At 43.1% G+C, this 20856-nt stretch overlaps 1 protein-coding gene across 1 annotated transcript in view; it reads left to right on the top strand.

Moving 5' to 3' along the window:
- olfm2a (olfactomedin 2a) overlaps positions 1-20449 on the top strand; it is an 81793-nt gene extending 61344 nt beyond the window's left edge. Inside the window, exons 3-6 of the mRNA XM_079521560.1 lie at positions 8957-9112; positions 14131-14350; positions 17040-17146; positions 19584-20449. Coding sequence (XP_079377686.1) covers positions 8957-9112; positions 14131-14350; positions 17040-17146; positions 19584-20258 — 1158 coding nt within the window. The 3' untranslated portion in view covers positions 20259-20449. The remainder of the gene's footprint in view (positions 1-8956; positions 9113-14130; positions 14351-17039; positions 17147-19583) is intronic.
- The last annotated feature ends 407 nt before the right edge of the window (positions 20450-20856 follow it).

The raw sequence follows: 20856 nt of genomic DNA, 5'->3' as shown, positions 1-20856 counted from the left end.
CTTTGGCATGGGGGTCAGATCAACATATGGAATGAATAGTGCACTGGCCATATATGGAGTGTGTCTTGAGTCTACAGGGTTTGATGAGGTCAGATCAACATATGGAATGTCAGAACAGATGAGCTCCATATAGAGATTTAAGGGTGGCAGCGGGGGCAGTGTCTTGAGTGTACAGGGTTTGATGAGAGCCAAGGTAGGGCCGGTCCTTAATTTTCGGGCCTGTTGAGAACTCGCCGGCTGCCGGGCGCGGGCACTGATAACTTTGGGGCGGGCCCGTCTACAGTTTGAATGGACAGGTATCAGTCAAAAGGGAGACATCGAAAAGGAAGGATGGATGGGGAAGGATCAACTTATGGAATGTCAGAACAGGTCAGCTCTATATATGGAGATCTAAGGGTTTGATGTTTGAGGTCAACAGGGATCTCCATATGTGGTCATTTATATATGTGCTTAATAATTAGGGATCTCCATCCCTGATGATGTCACGTGACCATATATGGTGGGAAATGCACATTTTCATAGTAGTCACCTGCGGTCGCAATAAGTGCATTATAAAGCATGGACCATCTGAGCCTAAAGGCTTCCATTTACCCACTGAAACCAGGAAAGCATCCGTGTTCTTTTAGATTTTAGTGTCGGCTATTCAAAAATAGCAAATAAGCTCGCACTCACTCGTCACAAAATATAGTAAATATGAACATCCGTACACTCTTGTATATACACAGGTTTCAAGCAATAACATGTGAAATCCAGCCTTCCAGTTTATGATATGATCTTGACTGGTTGTGCCATTGAGAGGGTAGGGTATCATTGGTTTATGAAGCTGTTGGTTAAATACATACAAAATTAAAAAGATTCCTGCACGGGACAAATGAACTGTTACATTTTAAATATACTTTGCCACATTTTTGCGAAGGTGTCGAGTATTGCCCTGGAGGAGAACTCAAAAATTAATTAAAATGGTCTATGGCCCATAGGCTATTAACGCATTCAGACCGGGAGTGTCATTTAGATTTTAGCTATACTTATAGCACAGTGGTTCTCTGTTCTCAAAGTTGAAAGTTTTAGTTTATACTTTGGCTTTTCAAAAATAGCAGATCCACAAGCCCACAGTGCATCACTTCATGCCACGCTGCGAGCTTGTAGATCTGCTATTTGTTTTTAGATGGGGAGGTCCGTGGCCAAGGGTTTAAGCTTTTGAAGTTGATTATCTTTGCCCATGAAGCTTTCAGAAGGTTCCCCTTCCATGACCATCATCATCCATCACCATTCTATCATCTCAGAAATCTTTGACATCTGAAACATTTTCTAAATATGAATTTAAGCACATGCTACTTGAGTCCCTTTTTTCTTCAGTCATGCTAGTGTTAATGGGTTAATACACACAGACGGATCTGGAGTGAGAGACAGCAGGCAGGAGAGGGAGAGGGGCCCTGCTCCACCATGAGTCATGGGGGCTTGATGACTAGGCTGATCTGCAGCTTCACATCGATCTACTGTTTGCATGCACAGCGGCAGCGTGTAGTGCCGTGCGTCATAGAAGTAGCATTGGCTTCTCTCTAAATTATATGTCTCACCCATCCCACTCCTCTGTCTGTTCCTCCATCCTGATCCAATTGCACATCCTAAGAAATGTATCATTGCTGTCGGGCAGAAGCCTCTTTTCCATTTTTTCATAAATAAATAAATAAATTATATTATATATATATTTTATACTACAGTATGTCGCATGACGTGTGTTGCACAAAAGTAGCAAAATAGCAGATCTGCAACCTCACACTTCACGCACCACATTGCCACACACACATATTTCAAGCTTGTATTTCAGCTATTTTCACTATTTCAGAAATACAGTCCCAAAATTCAGACAGCAGGTTAAATGTGGTCTGTGGGATATATAAATATTTAACCAATGAAAATGATTAACAAAGAGTTTGTGATACAATACATACAAGGTTTCCCAATCAACTGTAACGATATAACACTCCCATGGTCCAGTGAGCTGTGTGGTCTGACTGAATCTGACACACTGGCAATCTCCAATTCTCTTCGCCACAGCTCCAGTCACAGCAGGACTACAGGGCAGTGCTCAGCTCTGCCCAGAGCTGGTTTCCACAGCTGGGCCAAGCTCTCTTCAGTGCCTCTCGATATGCGGTGCTGCTTGGCAGTGGGCCGTGGTAGAGGGGCGGGCGGGCGGGCGGTCTGGTGGGCGTAGAGTTGTGTAAGTAAGACGAGAAATGCAGACAAGGAGAGGGCTGAATGAATGAGTGGATCCAGATAGAGAGAGAAGAGAGCTGGTGAGGGAAGGCGGGGGTCGGTTGGGGGGGTTGGGGGTGGTGTGCAGGCAGGCAGCTAGAGGTAAATTGAGATGCTGAATGGGTTGTGTAGCCCTGGTGGATCAATGAGGCACATGAACTCGAACATGTATTCATTCTCACTGAAGCGTGCCGTTTCCCCGGACGGTCTCTACTCTGTCTGCATGTGTGTCAAATGCACATTCATGCGCACGCACACACACATACCCACACACACAAGTTTGGGTGTATTTTAGCAGGTACTAGGATTTCACTGGTAAGTCAGGCAAGACACACACACACACACACACACACACACACACACACACACACACACACACACACCCTTTGAGCAATTGAACCTATTCAATACTGTCAAGGCTACCGGTCCTGTCCATTAAAACACACTAATGAGAACACCTGGGGTCAGCCACCGCGAGTCACGCAATCAAGTAGCTGTGTGTGTGTGTGTGTGTGTGTGTGTGTGTGTGTGTGTGTGTGTGTGTGTGTGTGTGTTTTGCATGCATGCATGCTCATACTGTATCATTACCATTCCCGTTACTCACAACATATCACGGTGGACTTCTCTGAACCAGCCAGGCAAGACTGTCAAAGCCTCTCCCAGTCTCATGCATGCCAAGGATACATTTAACACTGTAACATTTAACACTGAGAATGTAAAATAGCTTACTGCAACAACAACAACATACAAGAACATGCCTTCACTTCTATGCAATTTCCTCCCCCGCCCACAGAGTTATATTAAAAGGCTCAGAGACAGAGTGAATGTGGGGGCCCAGTCGGCTGTTACAGTATGCACACAAACTGCACACGTGAAATGACACACCAGCATGGGGGGAATCGATCTGTATACAGTAGTGTTTCATAAACAGTGGGTCGACCCAGTAATATGCCCCCCCCTCCATTTGCTACATTTAAAAAATATACATACTGGTATTATTTCAAAAGATAAAAATAAATGATCAATTTAGAAAACATTCATAAAAAAATATAAGAATCCATAAATGTAAAAAACAAACACACACATTGTGACTTGTGTGAGCTTGTAGATTGGCTATTTTCATGAGTTTGGTTTTCTAGTATGTATGCCATACATACTAGAAAACCAAACTCATGAAAATAGCCAACTGTTAACCTCACCTGCCATAGATACTGTACCATACGGTATCTATGGCAGGTGAGGTTAACAGTTACACTAACTCTTTACATAACAATATAAACGACTCAATAGTAACAACACCCAACCTTTTTGTAATGGGTTAGGTTTAAATATTTAATCCTTAATAATAGCACTAAACATATCTTCACCTTAACCTGGAGAAAACAATGCCAAAACATTTGCATAGCCAATGCTTTTGCGAGAGATTTACTATGCATATTGGCGTCCGTCAAATTTCTGCAATGCAAGTTATATTTATTGCTACAGTTGCAGTCAATAGGGTCCACTTCCACAAATGTCAGAAATAAAATGCGGGCCATGTTGACTCAACATGATATTTCTGCAAAATTTGAGGAAGCACATCTGATTTATTTTCTGTAATGTATTTTCACACAAGTGACGGTGCATCAAATTTAACATAACGCCAGGTCTACAATTTCCCATGTAAATAAAATTATGGACAGTGACACTGTCACATACAGTAAATAATATCTAATCTACAGATGATTCCACAAACGGGCCCAAGAGATTTGATCAACAGAATCTTCAGTTCAGCGACCATTTCACGTAGAGACTTAAGGCGTCTGTTCTATTTTTATGCATTGCTCAAAATGGATATTCACAAAAGTACCCTCCCAGTCTCCCAGACACATTCACATTGTAGATGCTCATATTAAAGTACCCTCCCAGTCTCCCAGACACATTCACATTGTAGATGCTCATATTAAAGTACCCTCCCAGTCTCCCAGACACATTCACATTGTAGATGCTCATATTAAAGTACCCTCCCAGTCTCCCAGACACATTCACATTGTAGATGCTCATATTAAAGTACCCTCCCAGTCTCCCAGACACATTCACATTGTAGATGCTCATATTAAAGTACCCCCCCAGTCTCCCAGACACATTCACATTGTAGATGCTCATATTTTGCATTACATCCAGCTCAGCAGTTTAGACATCATTGAGAATTTTGTTTACTAATCCCTTGCTTTACTTTCCTTTCTTCAATGAAACAAAGGCAAAACTGAAGTAATTGCTTTCGGAGCCACAAAAGAACGATTAAAAGTCAGTACTAAGCTTCAATCCATAAATATTAAAAACCACAACCCAAGCCAGAAATCTTGGTGTAGTGATGGACTTAGACGTGAATTTCAACAACTAAGACACTAAGACAATTTCAAAGTCAGCCTACTACAACATTAATAATATACGAGGATTAAAGGGCTTACTGTATGTCTCAGCAGGATTTGGAAAAACTTGTCCATTCATCTTGAGTAGACTTGAATAATGTTAATAGTGTCTTACTAAAACAAACTGATAACAGCTGCAGTTGATTCAGAACGCTGCTGCTCAAGTCCTAACTAATACTAAGAAAGTATCATGTCACTCCAGCTGTCAGATCACAGATCAGACTTACACTGGCTGTCAAATAATTGATTTCCTAAAACTACTACTGTTGGTTCGTACAGCACTGAATGGTGAAAGGCCAAAATACATTTCTGATCTTGTGTGATCATGAACAATCCGACAGGTCATTTTATCATTGTTGGTTGAATGAAATGTAAAGATGTCTGCTGTTCAGCGAGACAGGCAGAATTAGGCAGAATTGTCACAATATTGTTAGCCTGAGCTAACGCTAGCTCAGATTTGCGCGACACCCTGATTGGTTCACCGATCTGTCCGTCAGCCCCGGTCTCTCCTCCCCCCCAGTGCAGCACTGTTATTGTGTCGACCAGAAGCAGAAACCACTGGTTGCTGGAGTATACCATTCTAACGGACTGTCAAAGTTATTTCCACAGAGTCGGCACACGTTGGTTTGTTTCTTAGACGGTGTGGTGGGTTCTTCGGCCATTCTCCTCATTTTCCTCGCATAGCCTCGTTTGAAGTTCCACTGGTAATGATTTCCTCACGGTGTTATTTTGAGGGGTGCACACCGCTCAGAGCCCTGACGTCACATCATTTGAAGCGACGCCTACGTGGAAGGGTTGACTCCCAAGGGGCCAGTGAGGCTATTCAACGTTGAAGCTCTGGGCCCTAGTGGTAGGAGGAGGGACTACAGGCGGACCCGTGGATTCATGACCGGGAAACCCCGTGCAGCTGGGCTTTAACATTGAGCGCTCGGTTGCACTTCCGCATTTGACCACCAAGATTTGGTGGTCAAATGCGGAAGTAGACGTTCTGAGACGGTACTTCCGGCAGTCTTCCGGGTGCTTCAAAACGCCACTGAGCAACTTCCACCGACATGAATAGCTGGGGGGGCGGAGCTTCGCGCCAGTTCAGTCTCTATCCTTTTATATACTCTATGGTTGACTCCCACGTTTAGGCCAGTGCAGCCCATGCGTAAATCCAGGCTTTCATTTTTCGCGCAGACGAAATTAAAGCCTGGGTAATCGAGGCTACAATATTGTACAATATTGTGCTCTTCATTTGCATACATAAAACTGGCATGTGTTGCATTGAAGTATTTATTAACAGTTTGGAGAATTGGGGTCCACCATGTTCAATTCATCATAACATTTAGAGACGTACAAAAATACACTTATAGCCAAAAACAGGAAATCATCATAGGAGGTAAAAACGGAAAAGAAACATATACAGTGGTGGGGAAAAAGGGGTGGGTTGGGGATTCTGATTTTACGGGGGCCAGTTTCTAATTGCAGCCGCCCGTAGTAGATGCACTTTGAGAGCGGTTTTGAAGGAGTCAATGGATTCACACGTCTTAATGACTGTTGGTAGGGCGTTCCATATTTTGGTGGCATACTGTAGGAGCGAAATGAATTTAGTCCCTTGTTTGTGCTGAATCTGGGTTGCACATGGTTTGTTGAACTCCCTCTGGTGTTGTGGGTGTGGACTTCGTTGACATTAAGGAAGTATTTAGACAGGTACATGGGTATCTTGGTGGTGTATCGAATCTTGTGGACCAGACCCATTGCAAGATGCTGTACTCTGTCGTCAACCCTAAGCCATTCCAGCCTGTCAAAGTGGGCAGGGGTGAGGTGTGTTCGGGGAGTGAGATAACATCACTAAAATAACCAAATGAAATTGTGAATCAGAAATGAATTACCTTCTGCTCCCAAATGTGATGGGGAAGCAAAAAGTAGCAACTGAAATGATTTGGTACTGATGTGTAAATGATTGAGTTGCTGGTGTAATTTTGTTTTGCTAAACACTTCCTAGGACCTTCATTATGTGCTTTTGCATTTGGGTTTTATAAAATGTCTATTTACAAATGTCCATGTCTATTTTAAGGGGAATCTATCAAAGTATTAAAGTACGTTTTAACAGCATGCGACAGCCTGGTGGATTTTCCAGAAGTGTGTTTGTCTATAGGACCCGGCAACTACTGGCGATAGCAGGCGAAGAGGCTATAGTCGATAAGTGGGCGGAGGAACGCCATCTTTTGGATGACATCGTCCGGCGACAGCCAAACAGATTCATGTGTTGCTTTGTTTATACCCTCCAGTCATCAGTATTCCGGCATGAACAGAATATTTATAATAAGTGTGTGTTGTGCATAATGTCCACTGAATGTAGGCTACTGCTTAACACATATCATAGTGTTCAAATAAATCAAAGGCCTATGTATCAAATACAGACAGGCCAAAAAGGCAGAGAGAGGCTATCAAACACATCTGGGAGGCTGCAGACCTAGCCTGGCGCAGCCACACTCGCAACGCGAGGCTACTGCAGACCAGCAGCTCAGACAGATATACGGCATATACATTTTTACTACGCTGCTGCCCATGGCTTCTGTGTTATCAGAAAATTGTTGATAACATTCTACACCGAAAAATATACCATGCAGTTGCTGAATGTTGATTCATTTCACATTTATAATGGCTAGTTTAAAGGAGTAGTTCATGCAAAATATATATATATATATATTTTGTGGAGATTATTTAGTTTTTGTCGCATTCCTAAGCCAATAATTTGATGCCCGGCGGAGTCTATCCGGTAGGAGACACAAAGAATGTGCAAATGTCCAACAAAGAGCAACAGAAAGGTTTGGGTGATGCAGGCTGCATCACCCCCACACACACACACACACACACACACACACACACACACACACACACCACCACCACCACCACGACCACCTCCACATCGCCCACAATTTTGCAATGAAACCTATGAAAACAAATGACTACATGATGTAACAGACATTAAGCATCAACATCAAACATGCAAACCATTCTATAAATGAAATGAGCATAAATAATACAACAATAAACAATAAACAATATGCAGGCCCTAGGCATGCTGGGACAATGGAACATCTTGTCAAATTAACCTCCCAATACAAAACTGTGTAGATGTTTGAATGTGTGAGTTTGTATGAATAACACACTAACAATAATAATGCATTAACAGTAATATTAAAATGTACAGTGTACTGCACTTTACATTTGCAAAAAAGTAAATAATAATCATCATTTAGATCAGATGAAGGCTTTTATAAAGGTATGCAGTAAACCTACAGTATGAGTCAGGTGTCATTGCTCTGGACTTGAGCCAGGCTCCTCAAAGCCCCATTTATACTTTGTTGTTAGCCTGTCCCGCGTCGGAAAGAGCCAATCTACAAGTTCACAAAGCGCCGCAGACTGGACAGCACATACATTAAGCATTACATTACACCATCTGAAGTGCATCCAGCCCCATCTGAAACTGTGCTTTCAAATACGTTTTTGAGACAAATGAAAAAGGCTCCATTAAAACAGACAAATGAACACCATTTTCAGCATATTATCTCTGACTAGCTCGGTGGAGCGCGTGGGAGAAGAGTGGGCATATGAAACAAGTACAGTACAATAGGCTGGGCATGCAGTGGGGTCGTGGGCTGCGTCAAGCACGTCATCGCACGACAGTTTTGCAGACCTACAAGCTCACAGCACATCGTGGGTATGACGAGTTGTGAGCTTGCAGGTTTGCCACTTCTGGAACGACACCGCTGTACGATGGAGCATAAACTAGAACAAGTGCCCCTCGGGGGAACGGGTCTCCACCAGGGCAGGCCTCCTGGTGGCACTATAACAGGCCAATGTGAAAAGGGTGGGATATATTCCTCAGCCTAGTAGGAAAGTCTGTGAAACATTTTGGGGTGCATACATATTGTACGTAAATTGCACGCTGCGTTCATGATTTGAGGCTTTTTGTTCAAAACGGGCCAATCCTGCAAACTTTGAAAGCCAATGTCATATTAATTATTTCACGTTTGAAAAATAAACCAACTTCATGCCAGACAAACACCATGGAGAGCCGAAACTGTGTTTGTTGTGAATAAAACCCTTCAGTCTTTGTGCTCCTCCATAAATATGAGATTCACTGTGTGTGTGTGTGTGTGTGTGTGTGTGTGTGTGTGTGTGTGTGTGTGTGTGTGTGTGTGTGTGTGTGTGTGTGTGTGTGTGTGTGTGTGTGTGTGTGTGTGTGTGTGTGTGTGTGTGTGTGTGTGTGTATATGCGGATGTGTGTGCCGCTGACAGGTGCAGAACATCAGCCAATCCATGGAGGTACTGGACCTGAGGACTTACAGGGATCTGCAGTATGTGAGGAACACAGAGAGTCTGATGAAGGTGGTGGATGGAAAGCTGAAGACAGCGTCTGAGAACCCTCGCAGTCTCAACCCAAAGAACTTTCAGGTACACGCTATGTCCCTAATCCTGCATGGTTTCAAACACAGTAAAATCCTCTATGTTGGTTTAACTCAGACAGTGTAGCCGTAAGGGTCCATTTGGTTAAATGGCAACAAGTGTCCATGGTAATGGAACCTTTTGGCTTCGGTGCTCACCGTCCTACTGCTGTGGAAACAAGTTTTCATGATAGCAAAAGCTTTTGGCTTGGACGAGATGAGTTTCATGGGTTTCATTTTTCGTTTCATCAACAGGCCATGGTAAAAGTTTGATATATCAAACCTGACCAGCAAACCTGTGAAGCATTACATAGGAGAGAGAAATCTTGTTTATACCCGACAACAGAAAAGTAACCAGGTGGTATCCCTGGAGGCTTGTGTATAAAAAAAACTGTCTGTGTTTGTATTAATAGAATGAACTTAAGTTACACTAGACGCCACCATGATTACATCTAACATCATACTGTATAGTTTGAATTTGATTAGGTGTTTTTTAACAGTGAGATACTGTAATGTGACACACCGTAATGATAACGATAATCGGATCCACAGCATAGTAAGCGGTACAGTACATGCTCTCATCTCTATCTCGCTTTAGTTTTTCTCTCTGTCTCCACATCCTGACCCATATCTCCTCCCATATCAAAGCTGAGAGAGTCCTATGATTTTCTCAGTGAATATAGTACTGTAAATGCATGCAGGGTCAATTTGAATAGCACCATAAACTGATGGTGGCACTCATTAAAATAAGATTTCACGTAAAATAATGGATACATAATCTTAATCTTAAAACTGCAAAACGATTTATTTACCTTTAAAATTCTAAATGATCATAATATGATCATTTAGAATTTTAAAGGTAAATAAATAAGTACTGCGTGAACACAATATTATTGTGTTCACGCAGTACTTGCCAACCTGCACTGTAGTACTGTATGCATGACAAGTGATTAGTGTGCATTACGATTCCATGCCGGATTTATTCTGAAATCCAAGCATGAACCGTAATTCCCATTGATCTCACAGGCAGAAAAGCACCATCTAGGATGTATAAGGTTATTATCCTACCATGACATGAAATGAAACAAGCTCACATCACTGTACATATTCTAAATGAAATGCTTGCAATGATCAGTCTGTCAGTGGATGGATGGAAATGACATTATAGCTGTGTAGTAGCTATATGTAGCATGTAGCTAACGTTATTATTCACTCAAGTGACACTAGCTGGTATCATGATGGTTTAATGTAGTGTGACTGTACAGGAGCTATTCATGAGATGATGTCTGGGGATGAATGACGTTGAACTATAAGCAGTCTAGTAAGATTATGTGGTTCACATTATGAAAGAACCACTGTTGACTAAAGATGTTGTAGTAATAATGACTAGATCAACAACTTCAACACCGACCCACACAATAGACATTGGTCGGTTGTTGGTTATTTTGACGTTGTACTATCTTTATTATTTCACAATTTTTATTTCATAGGCTCACTTGGCCTTTACCTCTGTTTTTTATATTATGCACTGTGTGCGTTCTATGACAAATTGAGTGTGAACATATGGCAGCAAGGACAGAGTTCTCCGTTCTTTCAATTAGTAACGCCCAGCACTCAGGATGGAGATTAATAAAAGGACGGAGATTTATTGATATCAAAACCGATCGCATCGCTCCACAGGCTGGGAGCGTCTGTTGCGCAACATTCGATGTCATTTCCGGTTGGGACGTCATCGAAAATGTTCCCCCCCATTTTATCCGATGAGACCGAAATCTTAAAACGTGAATAACTCTTGATCTAAATCATTCCGTCCAATTCTAAGCAAATATTATGTGTAGACGGCCCATCGCGGTCCCGTCACTAGTCGCGTTATAATTAATCATACCTCCCGTTGTTGTCGATCGCCTCGGGAGTGTTTTGGCTACATCTAGCTACTTCAGCTACATCCGGGATAGCGCCTGGTGCGTCGCTAAATGTGCTCCGTTGCTGTAAATCGCTGGGCACTCTGATTTAATAGTCCTTAATACCCCTGGGCGTTCTAGGTGTTAATATAGGTATAATCAGATGGTGGTGACCTGATTGTCTACAAATGTAGAATGTAGAATTTTTATGATTTGAGGTTTGCCACCATTGATTTTGTACAAGTTGAATGTGTGGGCATTGCTGCTCCATTTATTAGTGTTCTGTTGTGACGGTTTTGTGACTAGCCTTGAAAGCACTGGGGTAACAATGTGTGCTATTGCACACTGCTTCCTAACATGTATACCTCGATTCTGTGAACTAAAAAAGATTGTCCATGAATAGTCCAATTTTCCAGAAAAAGCCTTATTGAAAGAATTGTTTTAACACAGCCCCTCTGCTCAACCAGCGAATTTCAGTATGGCAGGGTAGGCCGTGTAAAATATTATTGTCTGACAAAAGAGCCAATGGATGAGTAGGCTACATTGGCTGTACATAATGCCTCAACACCAGCTCCACAAAATCCTTGGTGACGGTCAAAGATGCATCAACACACAAATAAATATTCCCAGTTGAGCTCCATCGATCATACTGCTTATAGGGAAGGCAATATATTATTTCATTTTTACTTTTATTTCACTGTAAAAATCTCCTCCAAGGTCCCTGATTCTGAGCGGACATCCCATAGCTTGGAGGGATAATTGCAATTTGCTCTGTGTTTGGCTAGTTCATTCCATTGTTCGATCGTTAGGCCAATTGGCCCATAGAATGGAGGTTTGTGATTGGTTAGTTCGTTGTCAGGCCAACTGGCCATCCAATGGTGTAACTGATTAACATCAGTAATCCAGTCAAAGACCCATTTATAGTGCTGGCCCTGCTGTTGCAGTCCCGCCAATAAACTATTGTATCTCCTGGCCACCAGCACTCAACATAATATCACAGAGCAGAGTGAGGAAGTGTCTTGCATCTTTAATTTAACTATAGCTCAATTTAATATAATGGATATTAACTTTACACCATCTGTTTAACCACATGATTACTGGTGTCCCTATTCTGGGCATGTCATTATAGGCGAACATTTGACAAAAATAGGAGAACGTTAGGCAAAAGTAGGAGAACGTTAGGCAAAAGTAGTATGCCCTTAAGAGCTAGGTCCATCAAACAAAACAAAATAAATGTCTACGAATAGGCTGCTAATAATCATCATAACATAAAAACTATAGAATACTTTAGATGACATCACACAACGTTCATTGTTATGAGACCATCATTATCTAGGCAAAGGCCAGACAGATCTTGTCTGAGAAAAAATATGAATACTAAATGATCTTGTGGGTTATAATCTCTCTCCCCGACCCCTTCCTTTAGTTAGCTAACATTATACTCTGGTTGATGAGAGCCGACTACCAAATAACATTAACCAACCAACAGCTAACTAAATGTGGCCAAGGTTTTTGCTGCACTCCATGGGCCCAACAAACTTTTCCAGATTGAATGTACTGCAATCTCACTTTCTTCACAGGTCATAAAACCTTGTATGGCTCTCCATAGTGTACCACATAAACATACGCAATCAATTTTCCAACTATCTCTGTGTAATTGAGTCATTGCACAGAGGCAATTTGAACAAATTCACATCATGCACTTGAATTATTAAACCCCTAGACGTAAAGCAAGGGGGTTTTTTTGTCTGTTTTTCTAGCATCCTTCCCTCCCTTTCTCTTCTGTGCATCTCTCCCTATATAGGCTACTGTAAATTTAACATTCTGCGGACAGATCTTCGGTTAATAGGCACATATATTCACTTTTATCTCCAAGCTATAGTACAGTATCTCTCCAAGCTAGGTGCAGCCACTATCTGTGAGCCTTTTTGTCTTCCTCTCAGTGGGCTGTCTTGTTTGGCCTTTCTCCACATTCCTCACACCCTCACACATAAAAGCGTAAAATAGTTTGATTAAAAGATACCTTGATAAATGTTAAGTGTTCTTTACCACTGGGACCCGGCCTCGGCTAAGGGATGGGAATGAGAGGGCCACGTTTTGCACTCTCTGCATTTTATTAAAGCCATTGAAAAGGAGGTAATGAACATGTTGATGAGATTAGTCCATTCATCAATAAAGCCCGAGATGACTGAACATATGCAGAACGATATACATCTGTTCTCCAGGCAGGCGCCTGAATGCAACTCCGTGATCCAATAAAGACAAAAAAGGCCACAAGTATAAAATGCAGGACTTGACTGGTGTAGGATGGCTGATGAATGTGCGCAGCTCAAAGTCGCCGATGGCAGAGCGTGGGAGATTAACGAGTGTGAATTTTCGCGCCTTGAAAGGGGAAAATGAGATTTATGATGCGGTGCTGCGAGGCTGAGAGCTGCTCCATCACCGGATTCGCGATAAACCTTAACAAGGAGGAAACAGCCCCTCCTGTGGTGGCCAGACTTTATTGATACACCTGCTGTATCGATATACCTTCCAAGAGCAGGCAGCCTGGGTCTCCAACCGCTATAGTCCTGTCTGAGGAGGACACAGGTGCTATCCATCAGGGAACATGATCAGTACTGTACAAAGATTAGGCTGGGGCAGATGCACACAACACCTACAGACAGTATAATAAAGCCTGATTTATACTTTTTTGCGTACTGGAGCCCCACCGCAAAACGAGGTTGATGCGTTGTGACCTTTGCCGATCGGCTATTTCCCACACAGGAAACCATCATACAATGAAGTAATATCAGGCTTCATGATGATGGGAATTGGATACAGGAATGCGGGCCAATTACTCACAATTCCAACAGTGGCTCAGGGGTAGGGGTAGAGTGGCCGGATGGCAACCGTGAGGTTCCCAGTTCGATCCCGGGGTCCTGCAGAGTTAGTGTCGAAGTGTCTTTGAGCAAGACTCTGAACCCCTAAATGCCTTGTATGGTTTCCTCTGCCATTGGTGTGTGAGAAATCTGTGAAACTCGTTATATAAATGCACCATTTATATTCAATGTTATCTCAGTATGCTCTTCGCTCACTCGTTGACTAGTTTGATCTATATTGAAATGTTGTGTCCTGTGGACGACAGGAGCTGAAGGACAAGGTGACCCAGCTGCTCCCCCTGCTGCCAGTGCTGGAGCAGTACAAGGCGGATGCCAGGATGATGGTGCGCCTGCGGGAGGAGGTGAGGAACCTGTCCCTGGTGCTGATGGCCATCCAGGAGGAGATGGGCGCGTATGACTATGAGGAGCTCCGCCAGAGGGTGCTGCTTCTGGAGACCAGGCTCCACTCCTGCATGCAGAAACTAGGTGCGCACATGTGTACACACATCAAGTGGTGGAAAAAGTATGTTTGACTTAGGTAAAAGTATCAATACTGCAATGTAGAAATACTCTGTAAAGGTCTGGAATTCAAGATTTACTTGAGTAAAAGTATAAACTTTTAGATCCTGCCGTCTGAGGCTGAAACTTCAAAATAAAATGCCCAAAAAAGCCATTTCACTACACCTTTAAAGTAAATGTAGTGGAGTGAAAGTACAATATTTGGATCCGAGATGTAGTAAAGTAGAAGTAAAAGTATTGGAAATTGGTAAAGCAAAAGTACCCCAAAATGTTACTTAAGTACAGTACTTAGTAAATGTATTTAGTTACTTTACACCACTGATTATCAATGACCCAAATGTTCCTAACAAAACAATGACAAAAATGACATATTGCCTGAATGTGGACTAATGTGCTCGTGCTTGAATTAGCTGCATAAATTAAGCGCAATTGGCCCAGAGTTACTGAATAAATAATCTCTCTAATATGCAGGGTCAAATTGATGATTTGACAAAAACCCTACATGCATAATCTGCTGATTATACAGAAAAGCCTAGTGGTAATTCATATATTTCTGTTTCTTTTGCCATTAAATGACTTCACGCAAAAGCATAGTGTAGCCATAAAATGCGAACAGATCTTTCCATGCCTGTTGTGCATGTAGGCTACGTGTACACCATTATGCGTTATATGTCCTCTGGGGCATATAAAACATCCAGGGTATACCAAATGGACCATTTTAGATTCAATACATTCATACAGAAACACTAGTGATCACATCAAGTTAATGTAACTTGTCATCACCTATACGCTATGCAAGAAAAGAAACATCTACAGCGAGAGTGATTAAACTGCAGAGATACAAGTGGCTTTGCAGGTTGCTGATCTGGTATGGGTCCATAGCTAATTACCTGGAAAACGGCAGTGTTGGAAAAAGTACTCAGTTGTACCAACACTGCAATATAGAAATACTCTGTTAGAAGTAAAAGTCCAGAATTAAAAATGTACTTGAGTAAGTATTGGCATCAAAATGTACAGTACTTAAAGGACAACTTTAATTTTTTTCAACCAAGGTTCATGTTTTAGGTTGTTATGAGAGAAAGTAAAAGTTGAGGGTTATTTTTCGAGCATTCGGGGCATTCGAGCATGGGGCTAAATATGTATTTCTTTACAAATTTCTATAGCGATTTATTTTTTTATTATTTACTATAGTCCTACTAGACCCCAAGAAATTACATCTGGCCACAGAAGATCACAGGATCTACTGAATGTGAAGGTAGACTACTGGGGGGAAGCCACACTGTGTGTGGCTCAATATGCCAGTTTGACACATTCAGTAGATCCCGTGATCTTTTGTGGCCAAATGTAATTTCTTGGGGTCTAGTAGGACTATAGTAAAGAATAAAAAAAGAAATCGCAATAACATTTTGAAAAGAAATACATATTTAGCCCCGTGCTCGAATGCCCCCGCCCCCCTGTCAAAAACAGCTAAAATCCCTAAAACGAAAAAGCAGCAAATTAAAAAAAAATACACTCACCTTTTTATTTTCTCTAATAGCAACCTAAAACATGAACCTTGGTTGAAAAAAACTAAAGTTGTCCTTTAAGGTACCAAAAGTAAATGTCATTATGCAGAATGTCCCATTTCAAGTTTTAAAATGTATACAAATCTGATTTTTGTTTTTTGAGCTCCCCTGTGTATTTTCTATCCCCACAAATATGCAATTTTGAACAATCAGGTTTCTCATCATATAGGGGTTTTTATGGAAATTGCTCTCAGGAACAGCTCAACTGATTTGGTAGTATTTGTGATGTCATCAATGTCACCCTACTTTGTATAATTCCTCCCTCTCTTCAGTCTTCAGTTCCAAATTTGCATTTCCACTGTTTACAATGTCCGCCATTGTTGATTTTCCAAGCTGGCATGGAATGGAAACAACCCTGTGTTTATCTAGTATCAGTATTATAATGACTCAAATATTAAATAAGTTGCATATCAGCACCCCCACCACCTCAGGACATTGTGGTACTGCAGCTAAAACAGCTTCAGAAGCAAAAAAGAAATGCCATGGACTGGTTATATCAGAGTGGTGATTGAGGCTTTCCATTAGAAATAAGTTTGAGGGACATAGACAATATGATATTAAATATTAAAAACTGTTTTAAAATTCACATTATAGCTGCTATAAGTAAATGCACTTAGAGACTTTACAACACTGCTCTAGACTAGATCACATTGGTCAATGTTGAACAAAGACCATGCTTTGTGTATAAAGCCTGATGACACGAGGTTAGTGAGTGATTATTCCAGGACCATGGCCAGTTCCCCAGCACCTAACAGTATTGTAGGCTGATGAATTTTGACAGTGCACACTGCATACAGTAACAAAAATGTATTAATTTCACTCACCATTAAGGCTTATTCATTTTGGCAAATTACAGAAACTATCCCTCCTAGAAGGGCATCAAAGCAAATCCAACTGCGCGAATTGTAGATCTGTATTTTAATAATGTCCTAAATGAGGTGCATTGCCCCCAAATGAGCCCTTGTGGCTTGTGTGGTGCCACTGCTGCAACCAATTGGATCCTTATCGGTCCATTTGGTTCCACTTCTACACTCTCAGAGTTAAACTAACTTTTACAGTGTACATACTTTTTTCTATGTGGATTCCTCCAGGATGCGGGAAGCTCACTGGAGTCAGTAATCCCATCACGGTACGCGCATCAGGGTCAAGGTTTGGCTCCTGGATGACTGACACCATGATTCCCAGCTCAGACAACAGAGTGAGTCTCCTCCTATATCTCCTATATCCCCTATACCTCCATAACTATTATATTACCCCTTTCCCCACACGCTTCCGGCACAATACACCCACAGAAAGTTACATAGCTGCAGTCAATGACAAAAAATAACCCAAACTCTGTCAATCTTACCACCAAATCATCCCCTCAGCACCAGGCTGTCGTGAGATTTGCGTGACTGATTGACTGTTGTGCCTGAGTGGGGCTCCTCGTGTGCAATGAGATATTGATAAAGAGACAGAGAGAGAGATGTGGCGAGAAAGCTGAGTCACTGACGGAAAGCATTCCTCCCGTTCTCTGCCCTGTCCCCTCCTGTCACCGCTACTCCGGCTGATTAATTGCTTCATCATCAGAGACGAAATGAATGGGTTTGTTTGGGGCTAAAAGTTTTCCAAATCACCTGGGTAATTACCGAGAGTGCCGGTATGTCAAGAAACACCGCGCTCAGATGGTACAGTAATGGAATCCACTGATGACATGGGTCTCGCTCAACATGAGGAACAGCCTGGGGGGAAACGGCAAGGGGGTGGGGGTTGGTTGGTTGCTGGAGGTAACTGGAAGACGCGTTGCCTGGGGACGAGTGTCGGTCATCGCTATGGGGGAATGGGGATGAGAACTGGAAGACGCGTTGCCTGGGGACGAGTGTCGGTCATCGGTATAGGGGAATGGGGATGAGAGGAAAGATGGAGATGCCCTTTCCCCCCTCCACCTTGTAGCATAGAGAGTAAATGGATTTTGTCGACAACAAAGGTCAATTCCTTTGATTAAATGCTCTGATCTTGTGCATTTAATCACCTCGCTCGCTGAGATCACATCAGCCCTCATATCAATCACTGGTTACATTAATAGCCAGACACATCACCAATATGATATTAGCAACCACCATATCAATCATGGTGATCACATTTGGGAAGGAGAAATGTCATTGGCTCTGGGGAGCCTGACAGAAAACAGAGGGGGGGAGAAAAAAAAACTAGGCCTGAATGTGTTAGAACCCCCGCCCCCACTGGGACTAATTTAAAAGGCAGAGGAGAAACAATGCCTAATGCTCCATAATCGCCCCCTCCATAATTCAACTGCTGTTATGCACCACTGCCGGCTCCTCCACTCCGCTCCCCAAGCACTCCTTCCCACTGTGGGAATCTGACACAAGTGTATTTGCCCTATACAGCAGTATTTACCAAACCTTTTCATGTCAAGGACCCCCAAATTGAAACGAATTAACTTGCGGACCCCCATTTGAAAACATATGCCAGGGACACCCATAAGAGGAGATTGTTATGGCTCAGTGAATTTCGACCTGTTTAATTTCAAGGACCCCCAGTTTGACATGCATATTAGTCTACAGACCCCCATTTAATGGCATTTCTATCTCTGGGACCCCAATTTATATTGTAAAATCAATGATAATTTTACTCTGAGAGTGTACAAATTTGAACACTCTCAGAGTTACAGACCCATAAAGCGTTATTCATAGTCTGATTTATCGGTGGTGAGGTGACCACCGCAACTACAATATGACGTCACGGAGCCGCGGTGAAGAGCAAACCACCGCTCTCCCCAGCCCTTCTCTCTGTTTTTACTCACCACCGCTCCACATTATTACAGCTCCGGTGGTCACCTCACCACCGAAAATCCAGACTATGAATAGGCCTTAAGGGTCCATTTGGTTCCAAACTATAATTTTGCTCGGGACCCCCTGGAACTCCCTCAAGGACCCCTGGGGGTCCCCGGACCCCACTTTGGGAACCACTGCCCAATACAGTATCTGGGAAGGCTTACAGGAGGGGGGATCGGGGGGAGGACAGAGCAACAGAAGAAAGAAAGCTCGAAATCTGGACATAATCGTATATGGGCAAAATAAATATCGAAGCTGACTGCAGTTTAATTGAATCAATTAAAAATTCTGATCTGCGTCTCAGTGGTATGGTCAAGAGGATACTCAGCCAAACTGGGGCCATGGGTATCAATGGTCCGTTCCAGTCATTGTGAGTGCTTGAGTGGGGAAAAAAGAGAGCTGCTAAATGGATTGATTTTCCATAAGTTAGGACGGTAAAGGGCATGGAGCTCGCACATTGGTTGACTGAAGTGCACAGGCAACATCTTCACTCCCACATACAGTGGAAATCAATAGTCCTGCGCACGCACGTGTGCCCAGTGCCGTGCGCACACACACACACACACACACACACACACACACACACACACACACACACACACACACACACACACACACACACACACACACACACACACACACACACACACACACACACACACACACACACACACACACACACACACGAATGAGTGACACACTCCACACGGCACACACTTTGCTCCATCCAGGCAGGTTATGATGGAACATCTTCAGATAAAAAATGACAATTATACTGTCATTGTTTCCTCTTCTGTCCAGGTGTGGTCCATGGACGGATACTTCAAGGGCCGGCGCGTGTTGGAGTACCGCACCATGAGCGACTTCATGAAGGGCCAGAACTTCGTGCAGCACCTGCTGCCGCACCCGTGGGCCGGCACGGGCCACGTGGTCTACAACGGCTCGCTGTACTACAACAAGTACCAGAGCAACATCATCATCAAGTACCACTTCCGCTCCCGCAGCGTGCTGGTGCAGCGCAGCCTGAGCGGCGCCGGCTACAACAACACCTTCCCGTACTCCTGGGGCGGCTCGTCCGACATCGACCTCATGGCGGACGAGAATGGCCTCTGGGCCGTCTACACTACCATTCCCAACGCCGGGAACATCGTCATCAGCCGCCTGGAGCCCCAGAGCCTGGAGGTGCTGCAGACCTGGGACACCGGCTTCCCCAAGCGCAGCGCCGGAGAGTCCTTCATGATCTGTGGCACGCTGTACGTCACCAACTCACACTTGGCCGGCGCCAAGATCTACTTTGCTTATTACACCAACACGTCCAGCTACGAGTACACGGACATCCCCTTCCACAACCAGTACTCCCACATCTCCATGATGGACTATAACCCCAGGGAGAGGGTCCTGTACACCTGGAACAACGGACACCAGGTTCTGTACAACGTCACACTGTTCCAGGTCATTAAGACTTCTGAGGACTAGGAGCTGGGGAAGACTGAAGCACTCGACTTAAGCCTGATTTATACTTGGTGGCATGCAGCGTCGCGCACCGAGAAATAGCAGACCTACAAGCACAACGCATCACAGAGCAACGCATTTTGAGCATGTAGGTCGGCTATTTTCGGTGCGTGACACCTTGTGCAACCAATTATAGATCACCCTTACCGCTGTGATCATGGTTGTGGGGCGGGCGTGGGAGGATGTCTAGTTGTGGTCTGGAGGGTGGGGGGGTGGGGTGTTGTGGTATATGGACAGTGTGGACATTTCTCTTTTTTTTCCTTCTTTTTTTTAAAGAATTTCAATCTTCATAGAGTGCTACTATTCACATTCTGAAAAAAGAAAAACCCACATCCCGACAGCGAGGTCGGTAAAGATATATTGACTGATCGCTTTTCTTTCTTTTCTTTCTGTGATGAGTAAGCATGGTTCTTTTTATTTGTGATGAGAAATAAATATCGACCTTTACCATTTAAAGCTTGTCCTTCGTTCATTGTCTCATCTGAAGTCGAGCCTCGAACTCTTTTTGAAGCACAGAACAAAAAAAAGGACAAATATCTCAACGAGTCTTGAAAATTGCCAA

The sequence above is a fragment of the Electrona antarctica genome (genome assembly GCF_951216825.1).
Source record: "Electrona antarctica genome assembly, chromosome: 14".
Taxonomy (NCBI): domain Eukaryota; kingdom Metazoa; phylum Chordata; class Actinopteri; order Myctophiformes; family Myctophidae; genus Electrona; species Electrona antarctica.
Note: the sequence above shows the minus strand (reverse complement) of the source record. Positions and strands in the feature narration are given on the sequence as shown.